General features: G+C 43.6%; 1 protein-coding gene across 7 annotated transcripts in view; it reads left to right on the top strand.

Moving 5' to 3' along the window:
- Positions 1-19154, top strand: part of Nhsl2 (NHS like 2) — a 272880-nt gene that overhangs the window by 200524 nt on the left and 53202 nt on the right. Inside the window, exon 1 of one of the 7 annotated variants that reach the window (XM_048335811.1) lies at positions 325-439. The exons of the other annotated variants lie outside the window; for them this stretch is intronic. Within the exon in view, the coding sequence (XP_048191768.1) occupies positions 397-439 (43 nt within the window). The 5' untranslated portion in view covers positions 325-396. Of the gene's footprint in view, positions 1-324; positions 440-19154 lie in introns of those variants that run through there. 7 annotated transcript variants of the gene reach the window in all.

Here is a 19154-nt window from a genome sequence, read left to right as displayed (position 1 = left end):
TTAGCTGCAACTTGAATTTTTGACTGAGAACTTTATCTAGCCAAAAGACAAGCCCAAGTCACAGATTGCCTCCCCTCCCTGGTCCTCTGTGACTGGGGAGGACAGGGATCAGTGTGGCTGTAGGCAGAGGGCCAGGGGTGGGAAAAGAAAGAAGGCAATCTGGCATTTGCAATCCTCAGTTGCTTTCTCTTGGCTGGGCTGCCTGCAGACAGCTTCCTTGGGCAAGGAAGCAGGTCATTGATGGGGACAAACTGACCCAGCCAACATACTGGAAAGTGGGGTGTGGAACAACGTGAGCCCCCTGGCTCTCTGCCCTCCAGTGTAGGTCCACCGCATGCCTGTGTGCTGCACGAACGATTGCCTGGAGGTAGATCCTCGCTTATCCTCATTGCTAGGATGGAGAGAGTGGAGCCTCTTTCTCTGTTCTGGAGCCGGGGAGGTGAGTCGTTGGGAAAGCAGGGGTCTTGTTCTCAGCACAGATGAGAAGGGAAGGAATTGGGGCTCTTGGCAGAGGTGGAGCTGTGCTGTGGTGATCCTGGGTGCCTTGGTAGGGAATGGGTCCCTTAGTACTAGCAGTGCTCTGGGGGGAGAGTGGGTTGTAACCAAGTCTATACAGAGGGTTTGCTCTGCAGTTAAAATGGTAGATGTAATCTCATCCCTTCCTTAACATTTCAGAATCCTGAAGGGTTATAAAAGTGACTGAGAAAATGTGTGTGAGTGTGTGTGTGCGCGCACGTGTGTATACGCACACACATCTCTTACCTCCTGTAACTCAAAATGAATTCCAAAACATTGCTTTCTGATGAATCTGTCAATTTGGGGGCTTGATCTCCTAGACTTCCACTAAAATGCTCAATTTATTGTTTTGTTTTGTTTTTCAATCCCAAGGCATGAGAACAGGGAGAGGCAGGAAAAAAATGCATCACTAGTCATTATAGTTCCTACCCAGGGACTGAGTGCTTTCTAGGCACAGTTTAAGTCAGACCTTGTGTCACAAAAGGACCTGTGATGTACTAGGAGTGCTTTCTGGCTGCTTTCAGTGATGAGAATGTGCTGGGATGGGGATGTTGATACCCCAGTTCCAGTCCTGAAAACATAAGGGAAGTGACTATTCAGTGGTAGAGGCTACAGCAGTACTGGAGACCATATGCTAGTCTCTAGAATTTTAGTTGGCCATGAGGGCAGGAGTGGGGTTAGAAAGCACCAGAGTGATGCAATGAAAAATGAAGTTGTGGTGAGTGCAAGGATCACGTGCAACGCAGCATGGAGAGAGAGCAGGGAAAAGCAGTCGTGTTGAGTTTTCATGTCTTTCAAGGGGCTGTCACAGGTGAAGTGACTCAATGTGGTGAGTATTGGGGTCTGAACTATGCTCCGGCCCTTTTGTTTTTGTGCCAGTCAGTACTGTAATTTGAATTCAGGGCCTCTTGCTCAGTTCTTTCACTCACAGCTGGTAATCTACAACATCCACAGCTCACCTTCTGGGTTTTTTTGGTGGTGAGTCCCTTCTTGGGTTGACTTCAAACCTCTATCTCAGATCTCAGCCTCCTCAGTAGCTAGGATTACAGACATGAGCCACCAGCAGCCAGCTTTTTGTATTGTTTTGGAGAGACAGCCTTGCTACCTTTTTGCCTGCTGGTCTAAAACAGGCCATCCTCTTTCCTCTATTTCCCAAGCAGCTGGGATTCAGATGGGGTCACAACCATGTCTGGCTGACAAGGAAGAACTTTCTATCAAACTCTTCATGAATACAATGGAGAAGGGGAGTAAAATCTTGGTTGCTTTTTCCACAGTCAGAGGGTGAGCACTTGAGAAAGACAGGGTGAGGGAGAGAGACTGGAAGAGAAGAAAGGAGAGACTCAAGGCGCACCCTATAGACGCTACAATAAGCTCCATTCTGCCACCTCCACATCAGCTCCCCTGGTCTTGGCCCCCTCATCTCTCTCCCTCTCAATGGACTCCCTGCTTCCACCCTTCAGAACATTTTGTACTGTGCAGCCAGAGCAAGTCTTTGAAAAATAGACCTTCTTGCTCAAAAAAAAAAAAGTTCCAATGGCCTCCCATCACCCTCTGGTGAAGTGTCCATTCTTTCCTCTTCTCTGTTGCGCCTTTCTACTCTAAAACAGCAGAGATAAGATCATTTCTCACTCTAATGCCGCTCTGACATTTCATAAATCTATGTCCTAGACAACTGGAAAAGGCTATATTTAACCTTCCGTCTTTTAGCTTCTAATGGAGGCACTTACTGAAGGCCCTGGCTTCTAACACCACAGGAGATGGGAGTCTGTTCTCTGCCAGCCCAGCCCAGTCAAATCCTGGAAGGCCAGAGCCAAACTCTGCCACCAGTAAAAAGGCCAGTTCTCCATCCAAGAATCTACTTTTTCCCTCTGGCTCCAGACAGGGAACCCCATCTGCCCTCCTACACCAGGTGCTCCCTCAACTTTCTTAGCTGCAGATGATTGGAAGACTTCTCATAGACCTCCTCCCCCAGAGCTGGGATCAGAAATGATGTGACAGTGAGCACAAGCATAGGGCAGACAGAGTCCAGCAATGAAGGTGGTGAGCTTGGGCTAGAGTTTGGGGTCAGGAGGGAAGAAAATGTATTGTCAGGATCTGGTTGTGCACAGGAGGGTGAGTAGAGTGTTAGTTGTACACTAGAAATGTGTGCATTGCATGGTGTGACCCTCCTAACAAAGCCTGAGTCTTAGAAGCAACCATTTCCTCCAAGGAGGAGGCTGGTGCTCCCATGAGTTAAATGACTCTCCAAAGGCATACCTAGCTACAAAGTGACAGAACTGAACTGAAAACAAGACCTAGCAATCTCCAAAGCCTCATTGCTCTGCAGGCCCGGGAGGTCCCTGGTTGAATTGGCACTGCCCTGTGGGACAGTGCCAAATTCCTGGTCTCCCTCATATCCTCAGGTTGCTTTTGAAAAAACACTTGAGCCCTTGACAGGCCCTTTCTCAACCTCTACCCCTAGATGGGGAGCACATCCCAGCCATTTGTGTTTCCTTCTTTTGTTTGTTCATTTCTTAATACAGAGTTCTAAATGACTTGTGAAGTGACTAGATAGGGCCAAGTACCTCTGGCTTTGTCATACTCTTGATCCTCCTGCCTCAGCCTCTTATCCTGAGTATTAGCATTGTAGACAAGTGCTAGACTTGTAGCTGTTTACTACCACACCCAACCATTTGGATTTCTTGATGGTGTCCATGGTCCTTGGGCCTCATGGGCTAGCTTCTCCCATAGTCTGTTCTCTGCTACCTTCTAGGTAACAGATACTGAGACCCATTTGAAAGCAATAAGCTCTACTGTTCTGTTTTTCATGTCTGTCCCCTAGACTGCTAATAATAACTCTTTTTGTGACCTGGGGCAAATTGTGTCCCTCCACCCATCTCTGACCTTGCTACTTTCTCTCCCGTGGGATAAGGGAAAGGTCACTACAGCCACATGTTTGGATTCCATCACTGAGCCCAGTGATTGCTCCAGAACTACTATGAGAAAAGGCAACAGTGTGGGGGTAATAGCCCTTTAGCGTTTATCAACTTGTTACATTTGACAGAGTGGTAGGGAGGGGACTCCAAGGTGATTTCAGTGATTCATGGTATAGCTGTAAAGGACATTGAATTACATGGTGAGAAAATGATTCTCTTTGCAGCTTTCTGATTACCTCAAGAGAAAATCTCCGTGTGCAGCTCTTCTCCTATCTCTACAATACTTGCTAACCTTCCACACTAACAGAGTTAAAACAGGCCTCAGGCTTCAGGACACTGACCACAATATCTACCCAGAATGAAATCCCTCTGTTTGCTTTCCAATGTATTTCTTTTTATAGTTACTTTCTACTTGTGGCAAGGGATATCACTTTGATTTTTGTTGTCATTGTTGTTTGTTATTTGAGAAGTCTGGGAATCAGCTCAGAGCCCAGCACTTGAATACTCTCTATCACTAAAACACATCCCCAGCCCTTTGTTTTGTTTTGGTTTGTGGTTGCCAAATAAAATTATCTTTTCTTTTTGTTAGTTCTAGAGTTTAAACTCATGGCTTTCAATTTCTAGGCACGTGATCTATCACTTGAATCATACCTCTAACCATTTTTGTTTTAGTTTTTTATTTTAAATAGGGTCTCAAATTTTTGCCTGGGCTGGCCTAAACTTTGATCCTCCTATTTATACCTCCCATGTAGCTGGGATGATAGGTGCGTGCCACCATGCTCAGTTGCTGGATTGAAAAGGGATTATGTTAAGATTTTTTTCCCAGACTGGCATCAAACCATGACCTTCCAGATCTTTACCTCCAGACTCCTATGATTTCAAGTGTAAATCATTGAACATGGCTTAAATTTCTTTTAGTAGAAATATATTTAAGCAAAAAAGATTCATTTAGAAGCAAAGATTAAGTAAATGTTAAATAGAACCATGGTGCTTAAATATAGCAAAAGTGTTCAAGTGGAATCCAAATGAACTTTGACAAACACTGGTGGGATGTGACATTCAGTCATAGATACTTTTTAAGCTCCAAGTTGTTCTGTGTGGTACCAGAGGCCCTGCATGATCTGCCTCTACTACTGTCTCACACTTCCGTGCCTCCTCCTTCCTCCTCCCACAACCTACACTCTTTTGTGTCTCCCAGCATGCTCTGCCCTGTCTGGAATACCTCTCCCACATTCCCTGCCCTCCAATAAAACCTCAGCTCTTCCTCCAAGACTCAGTTTAACTGAGTCCTCCTCTAGGAAGCTTTCCTCCAAATGCCCTTGTTGAGTTCAGTGTCAGTGTAGCCTCAGCTCCAAGTCTGTCTCTGTTGCCATCCGTGTCATATGACTGTGTTCATCACTAAATCTGCTACTCTTTGGGTTCCAAAAGCATTTCATAATGAAAACTTGGAGGGGGTTGGGAATTAAAATGTAAATGCAAGGAAAGCCTATGACAGTAACTGGGCCCTGGGGACTGTCCAGCTCCTGGGACTACTTGGAATTGAGGTTTCTCAGATGCACAAACAGAACTCCGACACAAGCCACAGACCCAGCCTGCAGTGCCTTTGGCGCAGACATCTGGAATTTAGAGAGGTGCAAGATTGGTTTAAGAGAGAAGTTGGGCTGAGATGTCATCTAATGACAACCTCACCTGACCTTGGGCAGCTCTGGAGCTGATTTGGCCCTTCGGAGTTGTTCAAGTTAGGATGAAGGGACCAATCCTTAGCTACAGGCTGTCCCCAGCAAGGGAGTCTGGCCTTGAACAAGGCAGTTCTATCTGAGGAGGAAACAGAGCAATAGCTGAAGAAGTATTAAAGGGGAACCTGGATGGCATGTAAAATGTGTCCCCCACAGGGATCTGTAGGGCAGAATGGCTATTAAGGGCTGATCATTAGCAGGGCCCACTGATTTTTGTTAAAAGAACAAATGTCTAAAGGATGATATACTTAGGGAAGAAGTCCAAATGTGTAACTCCTCTAAACCACTAATGAACTGTTTATTAAAATAAATACTGGGGCTGGGGATCTGGCTCAGTGGAAGAGTGCTTGCCTGGCGAGAGCAAGGCCACGAGTTCGGTCCCCAGCTCTGGAAAAAAAAACTACAAAAAACCTGTAAAATAAATACCATGGGGGCTGGGAATATAGCCTAGTAGCAAGAGTGCTTGCCTCCTATACAATAAGCCCTGGGTTTGATTCCCCAGCGCCACATATATATAGAACATGGCCAGAAGTGGCGCTGTTGCTCAAGTGGCAGCGTGCTAGCCTTGAGCAAAAAGAAGGGACAGTGCTCAGGCCCTGAGTTGAAGGCCCAGGACTGGAAAGAAAGAAAGAAAGAAAGAAAGAAAGAAAGAAAGAAAGAAAGAAAGAAAGAAAGAAAGAAAGAAAGAAAGAAAGAAAGAAAGAGAGAGAGAGAGAGAGAGACAGGGAGGGAGGGAGGGAGGGAGGGAGGGAGGGAGGGAGGGAGGGAGGGAGGGAGGGAGGGAGGGAGGGAAAAAGGAAAGAAATACCATGAAGTAGAAAGGAAGAGTGAAGAGGAAGAGTGAGCAAATGCAGTCATTATATTCAATATACCTTATGTAATAATTGAACGACATAACCTGAGGGTAGGGATGGAAGGGATGACATTGATGAGGAAACATTGTACACACACATGATTTACAGAATGGTAACCTACTTGATAATATATTATATTATATTATATTATATTATATTATATTATATTATATTATATTATATTATCAAGTCCTGGGGCTTGAACTCTGGGCCTGGACACTGCTCCTGAGCTTCTTTTGTTCAAGGCAAGAGCTCTATCACTTGAGCCACAGTGACATTTCCTGCTTTTCTGAGTAGTTTATTGGAGATAAGAGTCTCACAGAGTTTCTTGCCCAGGGTGGCTATGAACTGAGATCCTCAGACCTCAGCCTCCTGAGTAGCTAGGATTACAGGCATCGGCCACTGATACCTGGCCTTAATAATCATTTTTTAATGTTAAAAAATGAATGAATATCTAGATAAGACATTCTGTAGTGGCTGTGCTTGGAGGATACAAGGGCAAATGATTCCCACGGAATGTGTGCTACAATTGAGAGAGGCAGATATGTAAGGATACTATTCTAGAGGGTTTTGATAAATGCCACACCTGTGTTGTATACCAAAGACCACAGACTTCTACTGCTGGTCGTTCTTGCTTCTCTTTTGGAAGCCTTAAGGCATGATTGTGGGCCTTTCACACATGTGGAAACTGAGTATCAGAGATTTGCCTCAGACCTCACTGCAGGTCAAATCCCTCAGCACAGAACACCTTCACAACACAAGGTCCCTTCCTAGCCTGCACAGCCTCACTATCAAATATGCACAGCTTTTTTTCCCTCTGGTGGTCCTGGGTGCTGTATCTGAGCTCTTTTTCTCAGAGCTAGCAATCTACCATTTTGAGACACAGCGCCACTTCCATTTTCTGGTGGTTTATTGGAGATGAGTCTCACAGACTTTCCTGCCCAAGCTGGATTTGAACCATGATCCTCACATCTCAACCTCTTTGAATAGCTAAGATTACAGGTGTGATCCACTAACACCTGGCTGTAAAGTCTTACTATATATATTTCACCCCCACCCAGTTTGCAAGATAGAAACATAAGGGTGTCAGAAGGAAGTAGGAGCTTGGTTCTGGTGGCACACACCTGTAATCCTAACTACTCGAAGACAACCCAGGCAGGAAAATCTGAGAGAGATTCTTACCTCCAATTAACCACTCAAAATCCAAAAGTGGAGATGTGGCTCAATTAGTAAAGCATTATCCTTGAGCAAAAAGTCTAGGACAGTGCCCAGGCTCATCAGTGCCCCAGTACCATCACAAGTTTAAAAAAGAAAGAAGAAAGTAAGTGTCTACATTTATTTTCTCAACCTGCTTGGTATGTGTTCAAAAATAGATCCATTCAGATCATACTTATATCATTGGCATTCATTTTGATTCTGCTTTTTTCCCTTACACATTCTTAACCACCTGTGAAATTCCTTCTCTGCATCCATGAGCACTCCCCTATCTTGTCTCAAAAGTGAGAAAATTCTGATCAAAATCCAGTTCGTTTCCTGTAAGCTATGGTTGGGGAGATCCAGGATAGCAGTTTTTATAATTTTTCAGTCTTAACTCAAAAAAGCAAACATTCTTGATTTGAAACATGAAAAATATGTGTAATAAAGAGTACATCTGTACAGGTACTGGTAACTCATGCCTCTAATCCTAGCTACTCAGGAGGCTGAGATCTAAGGATTGTGGTTCAGAGTTAGCCTGGACAGGGAAGTATGTGAGACTCTTCAATTAGCAACCAAAAGCTTGGAGTTGAGCCATGGCTGAAGTGGTAGAGAGCTAGCCTTGAAGTAACAAGTTCAGAGACAGTGCTCAAGCCCTGAGTTTGAGCACTGGGATTGGCACCAGAAAAAAAGAGTACTCTAATTTCACATGTGACCACTGCTCTGGGAGAGATTTCTTTGGGAAAGAGGATGTACAGTACAAAGGAAAGGCTACTTCCAGGCTCCTAAAGAGTTCTTTTAAGAAGATGTGACTCAGATAGATATGGCAGTCACTTCTAGGTCCTTCCCTCCTCTCCTCTGTGGGACCCTTCCCCCTACCTCTGTGCCCACTCTCCTCTTCAGACCCCAGACCAAAGTTTTCCCAGTAGAAGCTTTCACAATACACAGATCTAATAGTTGCTCTGCGTTTCAGAGGAGAAAAACCTTCCTGTTTCCCATCAAAAATAAAACTGCACATCTTCTTGTGGATGTGTAATTGACTTCATTTCCTGTCATTGCCACAGGACCTTAATTAAAATTTCCTTTGTCTTTAGAACTTCCAAAATACCACACTGGCTTTATCAGTTAAGCAAGGGGAACCCTCATTTCTACTTATTTTCTTTGCCTCTTTTAACAAGTGTGCAATATGAATGAGGGCCAAAGCGGAGACCGAGGGTCAGCTTTAGTCCTTGAAGAGTAGCAATGTAGCTGAGTGCAAGTGGCTCGCACCTATAGCCCTAGCTATTCAGGAGGCTGAAATTAGCAGAACTGAGGCTCTGGATGTGGTGGTGTGCACCTGTCATCCTAGTTAAGTGAGAAGGATACATAGTAGGATCACAGTCTAGGCCAACCTGAGCATAAATGTGAGACCATAGCTGAAAAATAACTAAAGCAGAACGGGCTGGGAGTGTGTCTCAAGTGGTAGAGTGCCTTCATAGCAACAGAAAAGTCCCAAGTTTAAACCCCAGTACCTCTTAGAAACAGGGGAAGATTAAGATGAGAGCTGGAATAGCAGAAGATATGCTTGGGCTTAGCATCTATGAGGCCCTGGTATTCATTCCCAAACTCCCCTCCCCCAAACTAGAAATACTTCAAATGGCTAATTTTATCTTGTAGATATTTTACCTCAACAAAAATAGTTTACAAAGAAGAAAGATACAAGAGACTTCAAAAGAATGCTTAAGCAAGATTCAAAAGTTGGATACAAAACTAGGTTATTCTACAAAGTAATATAACTAATCTTTGGAGCTATCTTTCCCACTGACAGAAATAATTTTCATTTCTACCAGACAAAAATCATTTGCAATCTATCAATCTTCAATGAGTTAACTTGCAATTTCACAGGCTGCAGGCCTTTCTTGGTAACAATTTGTACATCTGGTGGCCATATGGATTCTAATCTTGTCTGCCTCTGGAAGATCCTCAGTCATCCCTTTTTTACTTGTTGTCAGCTCTGTGTGTGTGTGTGTGTGTGCGTGTGTGTGTGTGTGTGTGTGTGTGTGTGTGTGTGTGTCTGTGCTAGTCCTGGAGTTTAAACTCAAGACCTGGGCCCTGTTTCTGTGCTTTGTTTTAAAATCATGACTAGTGTTTGACCACTTGAGCCACAGCTCTGCTTCCCACTTTTTTTTATTTTTTATTTTTGTTGGTTAATTGGAGCTAAGAGTCTCTTAGACTTTCCTGCCTAGGCTGGCTTCAAACTGTGATCCTCAGATCTCAGCCTCATAAGTAGCTAAGATTACAGGTATGTGCCACCAGTGCCCAGTTGTTGTCCATCTTTTGATCATTTTTCTTGCCATTTTGATCATTTTGATCATTTTTCTCGTGAGCTCCTCTGTGAATGTCCATGAAAGAGCCTGTACACTCAGACCTTAGCTTCAGAGTCTGACTTTCACAAGCATATGGATGACTTCTGGGGCGAATTCTCAGACTTTTGTGGGTCTGTACTGCACATCACTACCAGAGTAACCTTTCAAAGTACAACTTTCATTATGTTTCTCTTACAGGAGCTGAAATGACTCCTGATCTAGGGTTCTGGAATCTAATCTGGCTAGACACTTGGAAGGGAGTTCTCAAGAGTCTTCCCTCCAAGATGCCAGCCAACTTGATGTCTCCCATCCTTGCTTATATCTAGTGGTATCTACTCAGGCAGATATTTTCACTGGGAATGGCCCTGGCCTGTCCTAGCCACACAGGCCTGAGCTTTTGTGTCCCAAATCTCAGTTGACTAAGTACTAACTCACAAATTTCCTCTACTCCCTGTACCATTTTCTTACTTTAAAAGAAATCTTCCAGCCAGGTATTAGTGACTCAGCATAATCCTAGCTTGTCAGGAGGCTGAGATCTGAGGGTGATCGTTCAAAGCCAGCCTGAGCAGGAAAGTCCTGAGACTCTTATCTATAATCAACCACCAAAGAAAAAGTGAAGCTGTGGCTCAAGTTGTAGAATGCTAGCCTTGAGCTTAGGGACAGCACTCAGGCCCTGAGTTCAAGCCTCATGATGGAAAAAAAGCCTCCATTTGGCTGGGCATGATGGCTCAAGCCTGTAATCATAGCTACTTGAAGGATTACAGTTCCAAGTCAGCATGAGCAAAAAGAAAATCACAGGACTCCATTTCAACCAATGGCTGGGTGCAGTGGCACAAGCCTATAATTCCCAGCAAAGTGGGGAAGTACAGAAAAGAAGATTGAAGGCCAGGCTGGCCTGGACAAAAAGTGACACCAACTTTGAAAATAACCAATGTATAAAGAGGCTCAAGTGGAAGAGGATTTGCTTAGCAAGTGCCAAGGCCTGAGTTCAATCCCAAGTACCAATAATCAAAAGAAAAAGGGAAGAGGAATTGCCCTGTTTGTACTTTCTCTTGTCCAAATTGAAGAGTTTACATGCTAGTAAAGAAAAAAAATAGTTCATCTGCTGACTAACCACCTCAAGACTCCTTCATTCCATGCTTGATTTTATTCCATTTGTTGTATTTGTCCTTACATGAAGAGAGCAGCCTTTGTTTCCCTCCAGCACACAGCTCTGACCGAGGCTCTAACCTAGATGGCAAGGCCTCACTATATAACCACACTCTCACAACATACCCTTTCCCCCTCCCCTGCACCCTTGTTCTTCTTGCTAGTACTAGGGCTTGAACTTAGGGCCTCACACTCTCATTCAGTTTCTTTGCTCACAGCTGGAGCTCTACCACTTGAGCCATGCCTCTAGTCCTGTTTTTGCTGGTTATTTTGGAGCTGAAATCTCAGACTTTTTTGCCCAGGCTGACTTTGAATATTCAATCCTTTGCTCTCAGTCTCCTGAGCTAGAGTTACAGGCATAATGCACAGAATTCACTTCTTTCCCCTCTTCTTATATTTTTTCATGCATGCATGTAATGTACTTTGATCATATTCACTTCCTGTTAACCTCTTATTGTCAGTCCTTCCCTCTCTAACCCCCTTCCACTAGACCTCTTCCTCATCCCAATTATTTCCCCTTCTACTCTCCAATATTTTAAAAATCTAGATTCTGCCTATGAACGATAATGTGTATTTATCTGAATGTGGTTTATTTCACTTATCATGATGACCTCCAGTTCTGGGGCTGGGAATAAGGCCTAGTGGTAAAGTGCTTGCCTCGTATACATGAAGCCCTGGGTTCGATTCCTCAGCACCACATATATCGAAAAAGCCGAAAGTGGCACTGTGGCTCAAGTGGTAGAGTGCTAGCCTTGATCAAAAGAAGCCAGGGACACTGCTCATGCCCTGAGTTCAAGCCCCAGGACTGGCAAAAAAAACAAAACAAAGCAAAAAAAAAAGTGATGACCTCTAGTTCTATCCATTTTCCTACCAATGACAGAATTTCTTTCTTCCTTATGGCTGAATTACTACGCTTCCCTTGGTTGACTGACTGTCATGTCTTCCTCCTAAGCGTTCCATCTCAGTGCTCATAGTTTTCCCCATGATCTCTAGCGTACACAGACCATTACAAACCACTCCTTGTCCATGACAACTTAGACTCTGGCAGAACAAGAGCAAATATTCTAAATCAGTCAGGCATATTGTACAAATACTTTGTAAACAAAAAAGTTAGATCCACATTTTAGTTCTGTGCTTCCATGAAAGTGAAATAGCAATGCAAGATGGCCAAGTAGACTTTGTTACAAGACAGTTTTCCAAGCTCCAAATGAATGTCTGTGGTACTCATTCTGAGCAGAAGAATCCCAGAAGGTATGCCAGGGTGAATGACTCATGAGGCAGAATGGTAAGTTTCATAAGCTGTAAAGGTGTCAAGCAGGATCAAGGTGTGGAACAGGAGGGAAACAATTGAATTAGGAGAGCTTGAAGCTGGTGAGGCAGTTTGGGCTATACATAGGGAAGTGTGGATGGGTGCTGGGAGGGAAGGCCAGGTAAGCCTAACCCCAACCCACAGGTGCCTCCTGTATTAGCCAGGACTCCTGAACAGGGAACATGTGAAGAAGGCAAGTTTTGGATGGCTTTTTTTTTTTGTCAATCATGGGCTTGAACTCAGGGCTTAGACATTGTCCCTGAGCTCTTTCACTCAAAGCTATGGCTCTACAATTTTGAGCCACAGCTCCACTTCCAGTTTTCTGGTGGTTAATTGGAGATACGAGTCTCATGGATCCCAGGAGCCGGTGGCTCACACCTGTAATACTAGCTGTTCAGGAGGCTGAAATCTGAAGATCACAGTTCAAAACCAGCATGGGCAGGAAAGTCTGTGAGATTCTTATTGCCAATAAACTACTCAGAAAAAGCTGAAGTGGCGCTGTGGCTCAAGTGGGAGAGCACTAGCCTTGAGCAAAAGAAGCTCAGGGACAGTGCCCAGAGCCAGAGTTCAAGCCCCAAGACTGGGGAAAAACACAGAACAGCAGCAGTAACAACAACAAAAATGAGTTTTTGTGGATTTTCTTGCATGGGCTGGCTGCGACCCATGATCCTCAGCTCTCAGCCTCTTGAATAACTAGGATTAAGGCATGAGCCACTGGAGCCTGGCTGAGAAGGCAAATTTTGAAATGCAGATTCCTTTGAGATCAGAGCTGCTTTTTTGTTTCATAATGCATTTATCATTTATGTCTTTTATTCAGAAGTAAAATACTTTTGTCCCTTGGTGTCCTCAGAGGAATGATTCCATAGCCTTCCCTAAATTCCAAAATGTTTCAATCCTTTCTATCAACTGGCATATTATTTGCTTCAGCCTACACACATACTCCCTTGTGCTTTAAAATCAATTCTAGACTACTTACAATCCCAAATGCAATGGACATGCAATGGAAATTTTTTTTTTTTTTTTTTTGCCAGTCCTGGGCCTTGGACTCAGGGCCTGAGCACCATCCCTGGCTTCTTCCTGCTCAAGGCTAGCACTCTGCCACCTGAGCCACAGCGCCCCTTCTGGCCGTTTTCCATATATGCAGTGCTGGGGAATCGAACCGAGAGCTTCATGTGTAGGAGGCAAGCGCTCTTGCCACTAGGCCATATTCCCAGCCCTGGAAATTGTTTTATATTCAGTAATTTCCCTGCTTACCCTTAGCTTCCCATCCCTGTTTTAACAATCCCTCCCTCAAGAGACGAGAGTCCAGTTTCTTTTTCTGTATCACACACACACACACACACACACACACACACACACACACATACACACATTCTACTCCTTGTGCTTGAACTTGGGGCCTGGGTGCTGTCCCTGGGGTATTTTTTTTTTTGCTCAAGGCTACCCCTTTACCACTTGAGCCACAGCTCCACTTCAGGTTTTCTGGTGGTTACTTGTAGATAAGAGTCTCACAGAATTTCCTGCCTGGACTGGCTTTGAATCACAACCCTCATATCTCAGACTCCAGAGTAATTGGGATTACAGGCGTGATTCACCAGCTCCAATTCCCTGTATCCTTTCAAGTGTCGGTATGTGGAGACAAGGGAGGAAAGGGAAAGACTTGACAACCACTGAAAACATACACTATATAACACAATATACCTTACTTTCTCCATATAACTGCATCTCAGAAGATTCCATATCACTTGCTGAGTATTTCATGATATGGCTGGACCACAGTTCATCCTACCTGTCTTTCACTGAAGTGGAGTTATTGCCAGTATTTTTGCTGTCACGTGTATATTTTTAGCCATGTATCAAGACATTTCATTTGAGATACTGTCTTTCAATGTAGTCCAGACTGGCCTCACACTCGATCTTACAGCCTCAGCCTCTCTAATGATGGAATTATAGGTATGAACCACCATGCCCAGCTCTTCAATGTCTTTATATACTTGTAGTGTAAATCTCTTAGAGTTAGAATTAGTGGATAAGCAAAAATGTGCACTTGAGGCTGGGAATGTGACCTAGCAGTAGAGTGCTCGCCTGGCAAGCACAAAGCCCTGGGTTCAATTCCTCAGCACCACATACACAGAAAAAGCCGGAAGTGGCGCTGTGGCTCAAGTGGCAGAGTGCTAGCCTTGAGCAAAAAGAAGCCAGGGACAGTGCCCAGGCCCTGAGTTCAAGCCCCAGGACTGGCAAAAAAAAATGTGCACTTGAATTTATTTTCTTGTAGTGTTGGGGATTGAACTCAGCCTTGCATATGCCAGACAAACACAGTGCCATTCCTAGGCCTTTGTTTGCTTGTTTGTTTGTTTTGCCTGTCCTGGGACTTGAAGTCAGAGCCTCTTTGTGCTCAAGTCTAGCATTCTACCACTTGAGCCACAGTGCCATTTCCATCTTTTTCTGAGTGGTTTATTGGAGATAAAAGTCTCACAGACTTTTCTATCCCAGCTGTCTTCGAGCTGCAATCCTCAGATCTCAGTCTCCTGAGTAGCTACGATTACAGGCGTGATCCACCTGCGCCTGGCCTTTTTATTTATTTCTAATTGATAGATAATAGTGTACATATTTACGGCATAGTATGTAGTATATTAGTACATTTATACATTGTATAATGATTAACTTGGGCGATGTAAGCTATCTATCATCTCACACACTTGTCACTTCTTTGAAATTGGAACATTCAAAATACTGTCTTCTAGGTACTTTGATTTACATGGTACAATATTGCTTTGTTTTGTTTTGTGATGCTGGGTATGGGTAAATGCTCTATTACTGAGCTACATCTGTAGTATGTTGGATCCGGTACGAATTATAACCTTCTTCCTCGTATTTAGCTGTGTCTTTGGGGCATATCCATTTTTCCTTACCCTTCTCGGCCTTAATTTTACTCTAAATCACAACTTTACTCTCTGTATCTACAGCTCATAGACGTAAAGTTTTTTTTTAGTTTCTCCATATTAGTGGAATCACACAATATTTGTCTTTCTGTGTTTGGCTTATTTTACTAACCATTATCACTTCTAGGTCTATCCATGTTGCCACAAATGACAGAACTACCATTCTGAGGACATACCATATTTTATTTCTCTATTCATCTGTTGATTGACATGTAGATTGCCTCTATCCCTCTGATATTGTGAATAGTGCTGGTATAAACATGGGTGTGTCATTTCCTCTGTGAATACTGGTTTCTTTTCCTCTGAACATATACCCAGTAGTGGGATTCATGGATTGTGTGGTAATTCTATTTTTAAGTTTTGGAGAAACTTCTGTATTGCTCTTCATAATAGCTGTAGTTATTAGCATTCTTACCAACAGTGTTCAGGGGTTCCATTTTCACCAGTATTTGTTACCTTTTATCTTTATTGTTCTGAATATCATATTCACAGAGCTATCTATTCAGGTATTTCACCCATTTTTCTTCTAGAAATCCTAGGGTTTGAGCTTAGGGCGTTGGACAATGTCACCCCAATCTCCACTTATTGAGTAGCTGGGGTTGCAGATATAAGCCTCCACTTCTGGCCAAATTGTTTTTGGTGACACTTGAGTTTTGAACTCAGAGCCTTGTGCTTACTAGGCAGGCACTCTATTTAAGCCATGCCTCTAGCCCTAGTGCTCCTCTTTTGTAGGTGAGGAAACTGCGGCACAGACAGGTTCACAGCCCTAGTAGAGCCCACCCTTTGGTTCAAGGATACCTGGTACATTTGAGTGATCTCCAGAGAGAGAGAGAGAGCGCTATCTTGCATCCCAGTTCACAGACCTTGCCCAAGCTCAAGTAGAAACCCTTGGGGTATATTGGTTGGGTGACATATTCGTGGTATAAGGTTGAAAATGGAATTTTTTTCCTATTGTCAATGTCACAGTAGAAGGTGCCTGTCTGCCTATTGCAGAGCTCTAGGTATCCTTGGATCAAAAGTGCACAGTGCTAAGCACCAGTGGCTCATACCCATAATCCTAGCTACTCAAGAGGCTGAGATGTGAAGATCATACTTTGAAACGAACCCAGGCAGCAAACTCTGAGAGACTCCATTTCCAATTAAACAGCAAAAAACTAGACTGGGAGTGTAACTCAGATGGTAGAGTGTCAGCTGTGAGCAAAATATCCAAGTGAGAGTGCAAGGCCCTGAGTTCAAGTTCCAGTACTGGCACATGTACACGCACGCGCACACACACAACAAATGTTAGATCTAACCCTCAATATGACAGTAGCCTTTACCATGAGTTCACCATTTCAACCCATGGTACCATGAAGCAACATCGGAAAGCTCTTTCTAGAACCAAAATGTTGCCACAATGCCTCCTGAAAGCAGTGTCGCTTGATTGGATGACTATAGATAGAACCATGAGGCCTGATCAGCACTACTTGGTCTAAAGCCGAAACCAGGAGGGTGGGAAGGTCTGTGTCAGTGCTTGGCCCCTGTTGCCATGGCCTCTGTTGCCATGGTCTCCAGGCAGTTTCACTTAGATTTCTCTCAACCATGTATGACATCTACCAAGAAGCAGGAACTCTAGGTCCTCTGGAAGACCACAAAGAAAGCTTGTAAGAGAAAAGATTAGAGAAATAAAGGAAGTAATTAGGCAAACACATAGAAAGAGTAGGTGGAAAGAATTTGGTACAAGGCCCAAAAAGTAGTTCCGTTTTTTTTTTCTGGGTTTTTTTTTTGGTGGAGGTGTTTTAGAATCTTCTTGAGATGTGATGAACTAAGGGGGGCTGGTCAGAATTTGCTCACAAGTACACATTATGTAGCAGCCAGGTAGAACAGGTACAGCAACTCTATGCCCTGGATTTTCCAGAAAAGTCCCAGTTTCAAGTAGTCTCTTCTGTGTGTCAGACCAAGAATTCTGATTTGCGATTCAGAAAATAAGGTCACTATAGTTAGAGTGGCTTTCTAAGTCATCCAGGAAAGCCTGATTTAGAATCCCCCTCCCCCTCTCTCTTGTTGGCAGGGAGTCTCCACAGGGCCTGTGTCTGAGCCCTGTAGACTTCTTCACTCAAGAAGTGTCTTAGACACCTTTCTCTTAGACAGCCAAGAAATTTCCAAGTTTTTCTATGGGTGCTGCACCTCTGTAGCATGGTGTAGCAGGGAAAATGTGATAGTTTTGATACACACCGACCTGGATTTTTATATTTGTTGCATTAACTCTGACCATGTAGGCAATTTCCTCATTTGTAAAACCAAATGAATAAGAGCTAGGACACAGGGCTATTTTGCACATCTAGTGAGATGTTGCTTGCCTTCCAAACACTGTGAGGGGTTGGAGGCATGGCTTAGATGGTAGAGTACCAGCCAATAAGTGAAAGTGTCAGATACTAAGTTCAAGTTCTGATCTCAGAAAAAAAGCACAAAACTGTATGAATATAAGCTGTTAGCATCAACCCCTTACTTCAACAAAGAAATATATACTGTATATGCTATTTGCCAGACAGGAGGCTGAGCCTGGGGACCAGAGGTAAGCATCACAAACAGGGTCCTTGCTCACAGGGGACCTTTCAACTCAGGAGAGTAGATGGACATTAACCAAAGAATCATCCCAAGCAAAATGTAAGCAGAAAGAGATATGGCAGGATTGCTGTTTGAAAAAAGCTAACTATGTGTACCACTCACAGGAAAGGAGGTGGCTTCTGCCAAAGATGATATCCTGGACTAGAGACTGCTGAGAAATAGTTGGGCTATGGATAGATTTTCAGGGTAGAATCAATAGAACTTGATGGTAGACTGACTCTGAGGAGTGAGAAATAATCCTCCTGAAAGACACTGTGAAGAGAATGCATTTTTCCCCTTCTTTGGTAGAGCAGAGAAGTGCCAGACCTTCAGTTGCTAGATTTGATCTTCACTAAGCATTCAATAAAGTGCGCCTTTGGGAGAATAATCAAGCCAAATATATGGCATTGTTGCTATATGTTAGATGCATCATTACTCCTCCTTTTCTTTTTTTTAACCTTTGCTAATACTGTTATTTGAACTCAGGGCCTCACACTTACTGTGCAGATGCTCTACCACTTGAGTTAGATTTCCCTTTAAAGATGCAGCCTTTACTTCCTCTTTTTCTACTGGATGCTAAAGCCTCACACCTGTAATCCTAGCTATTCAGGAGGCTGAGATCTGAGCATTTACTGGAAATGTAAGTTCATAGACTCATATTTCTAATAAGTCTCCAAAGACATTGGAAGTGAAGGTGTGGCTCAAAGGGTAGAGCACCAGCCTCAAGTGAAAAAGCTAAGGGACAGTGCTTAGTCCTTAGGCTCCAGTAGAGAAACAAAAAATTATCCGGGGGAGGCCAATACATGCTCTTCAGGTCAATTTTCTCAAACTTTTAGCCCAAGAGATTTTCTTGTAAGAGGCCCGAAGAGGGCCTAAATAGGAAGGAGACAGGAAGGGCCAAAGACATAACAGTTAATCACACTTAACTCCAGTTAACCACCCTTTAGAGTTTGCAAGACAATTTCACACCAATTATGTATTATCATCTACATGTTAAGGACTAGAGCAGTCCCCTATCACTGTTCTTGTTCCTTATTGTGTTTGCTGGATCCTTAAGGCCTTTTTCAGTGTTGTTGTTGTTGTTTTTTAGTGAGATGGGGGCAGGGTTTTGTGATGAGAAAAGTTTCAGTAGACATTCAAGGCCCTTCTTTTTCTGAAGCAATTTATTCCATGTACATTGAGAAAGCATGTAAAGAAACTTCACTATTCTCCCACAGGGCCTGTCCCCTCACTCGCTGGTAGGGCTTTCATTTCTCTAGCCTGGCAGGCCTACCCTTCAGAAGCTATTATCTACTTGACAATCACCCCAGACCTCTCGACTTTTTCTCTTTCAATTAAGCTCTAAGGACTGAGGTTCCCATCTGCCTTGGAGCAAACAAATCTCTTGTTATACCTGTTTTGCAGAAGCTGGTGGGATTTTCTCCTTTCCCAACCTCTATAACTCTCTTTCCAGGACACTTGACCCTCTTAGTGATGTTTAACTGCAGGTGGCAATTAAATTAGTTTCCCAAACTTAGACCAAGCCATTTCTCCAACATACCCTGCATTTACACTGAGCTTGACCACCCCTGAACCAAGAAAGTAAAAAGATCTCACACACATACACAC

The sequence above is a fragment of the Perognathus longimembris genome, chromosome 28, assembly GCF_023159225.1.
Source record: "Perognathus longimembris pacificus isolate PPM17 chromosome 28, ASM2315922v1, whole genome shotgun sequence".
Lineage (NCBI taxonomy): Eukaryota > Metazoa > Chordata > Mammalia > Rodentia > Heteromyidae > Perognathus > Perognathus longimembris.
Note: the sequence above shows the minus strand (reverse complement) of the source record. Positions and strands in the feature narration are given on the sequence as shown.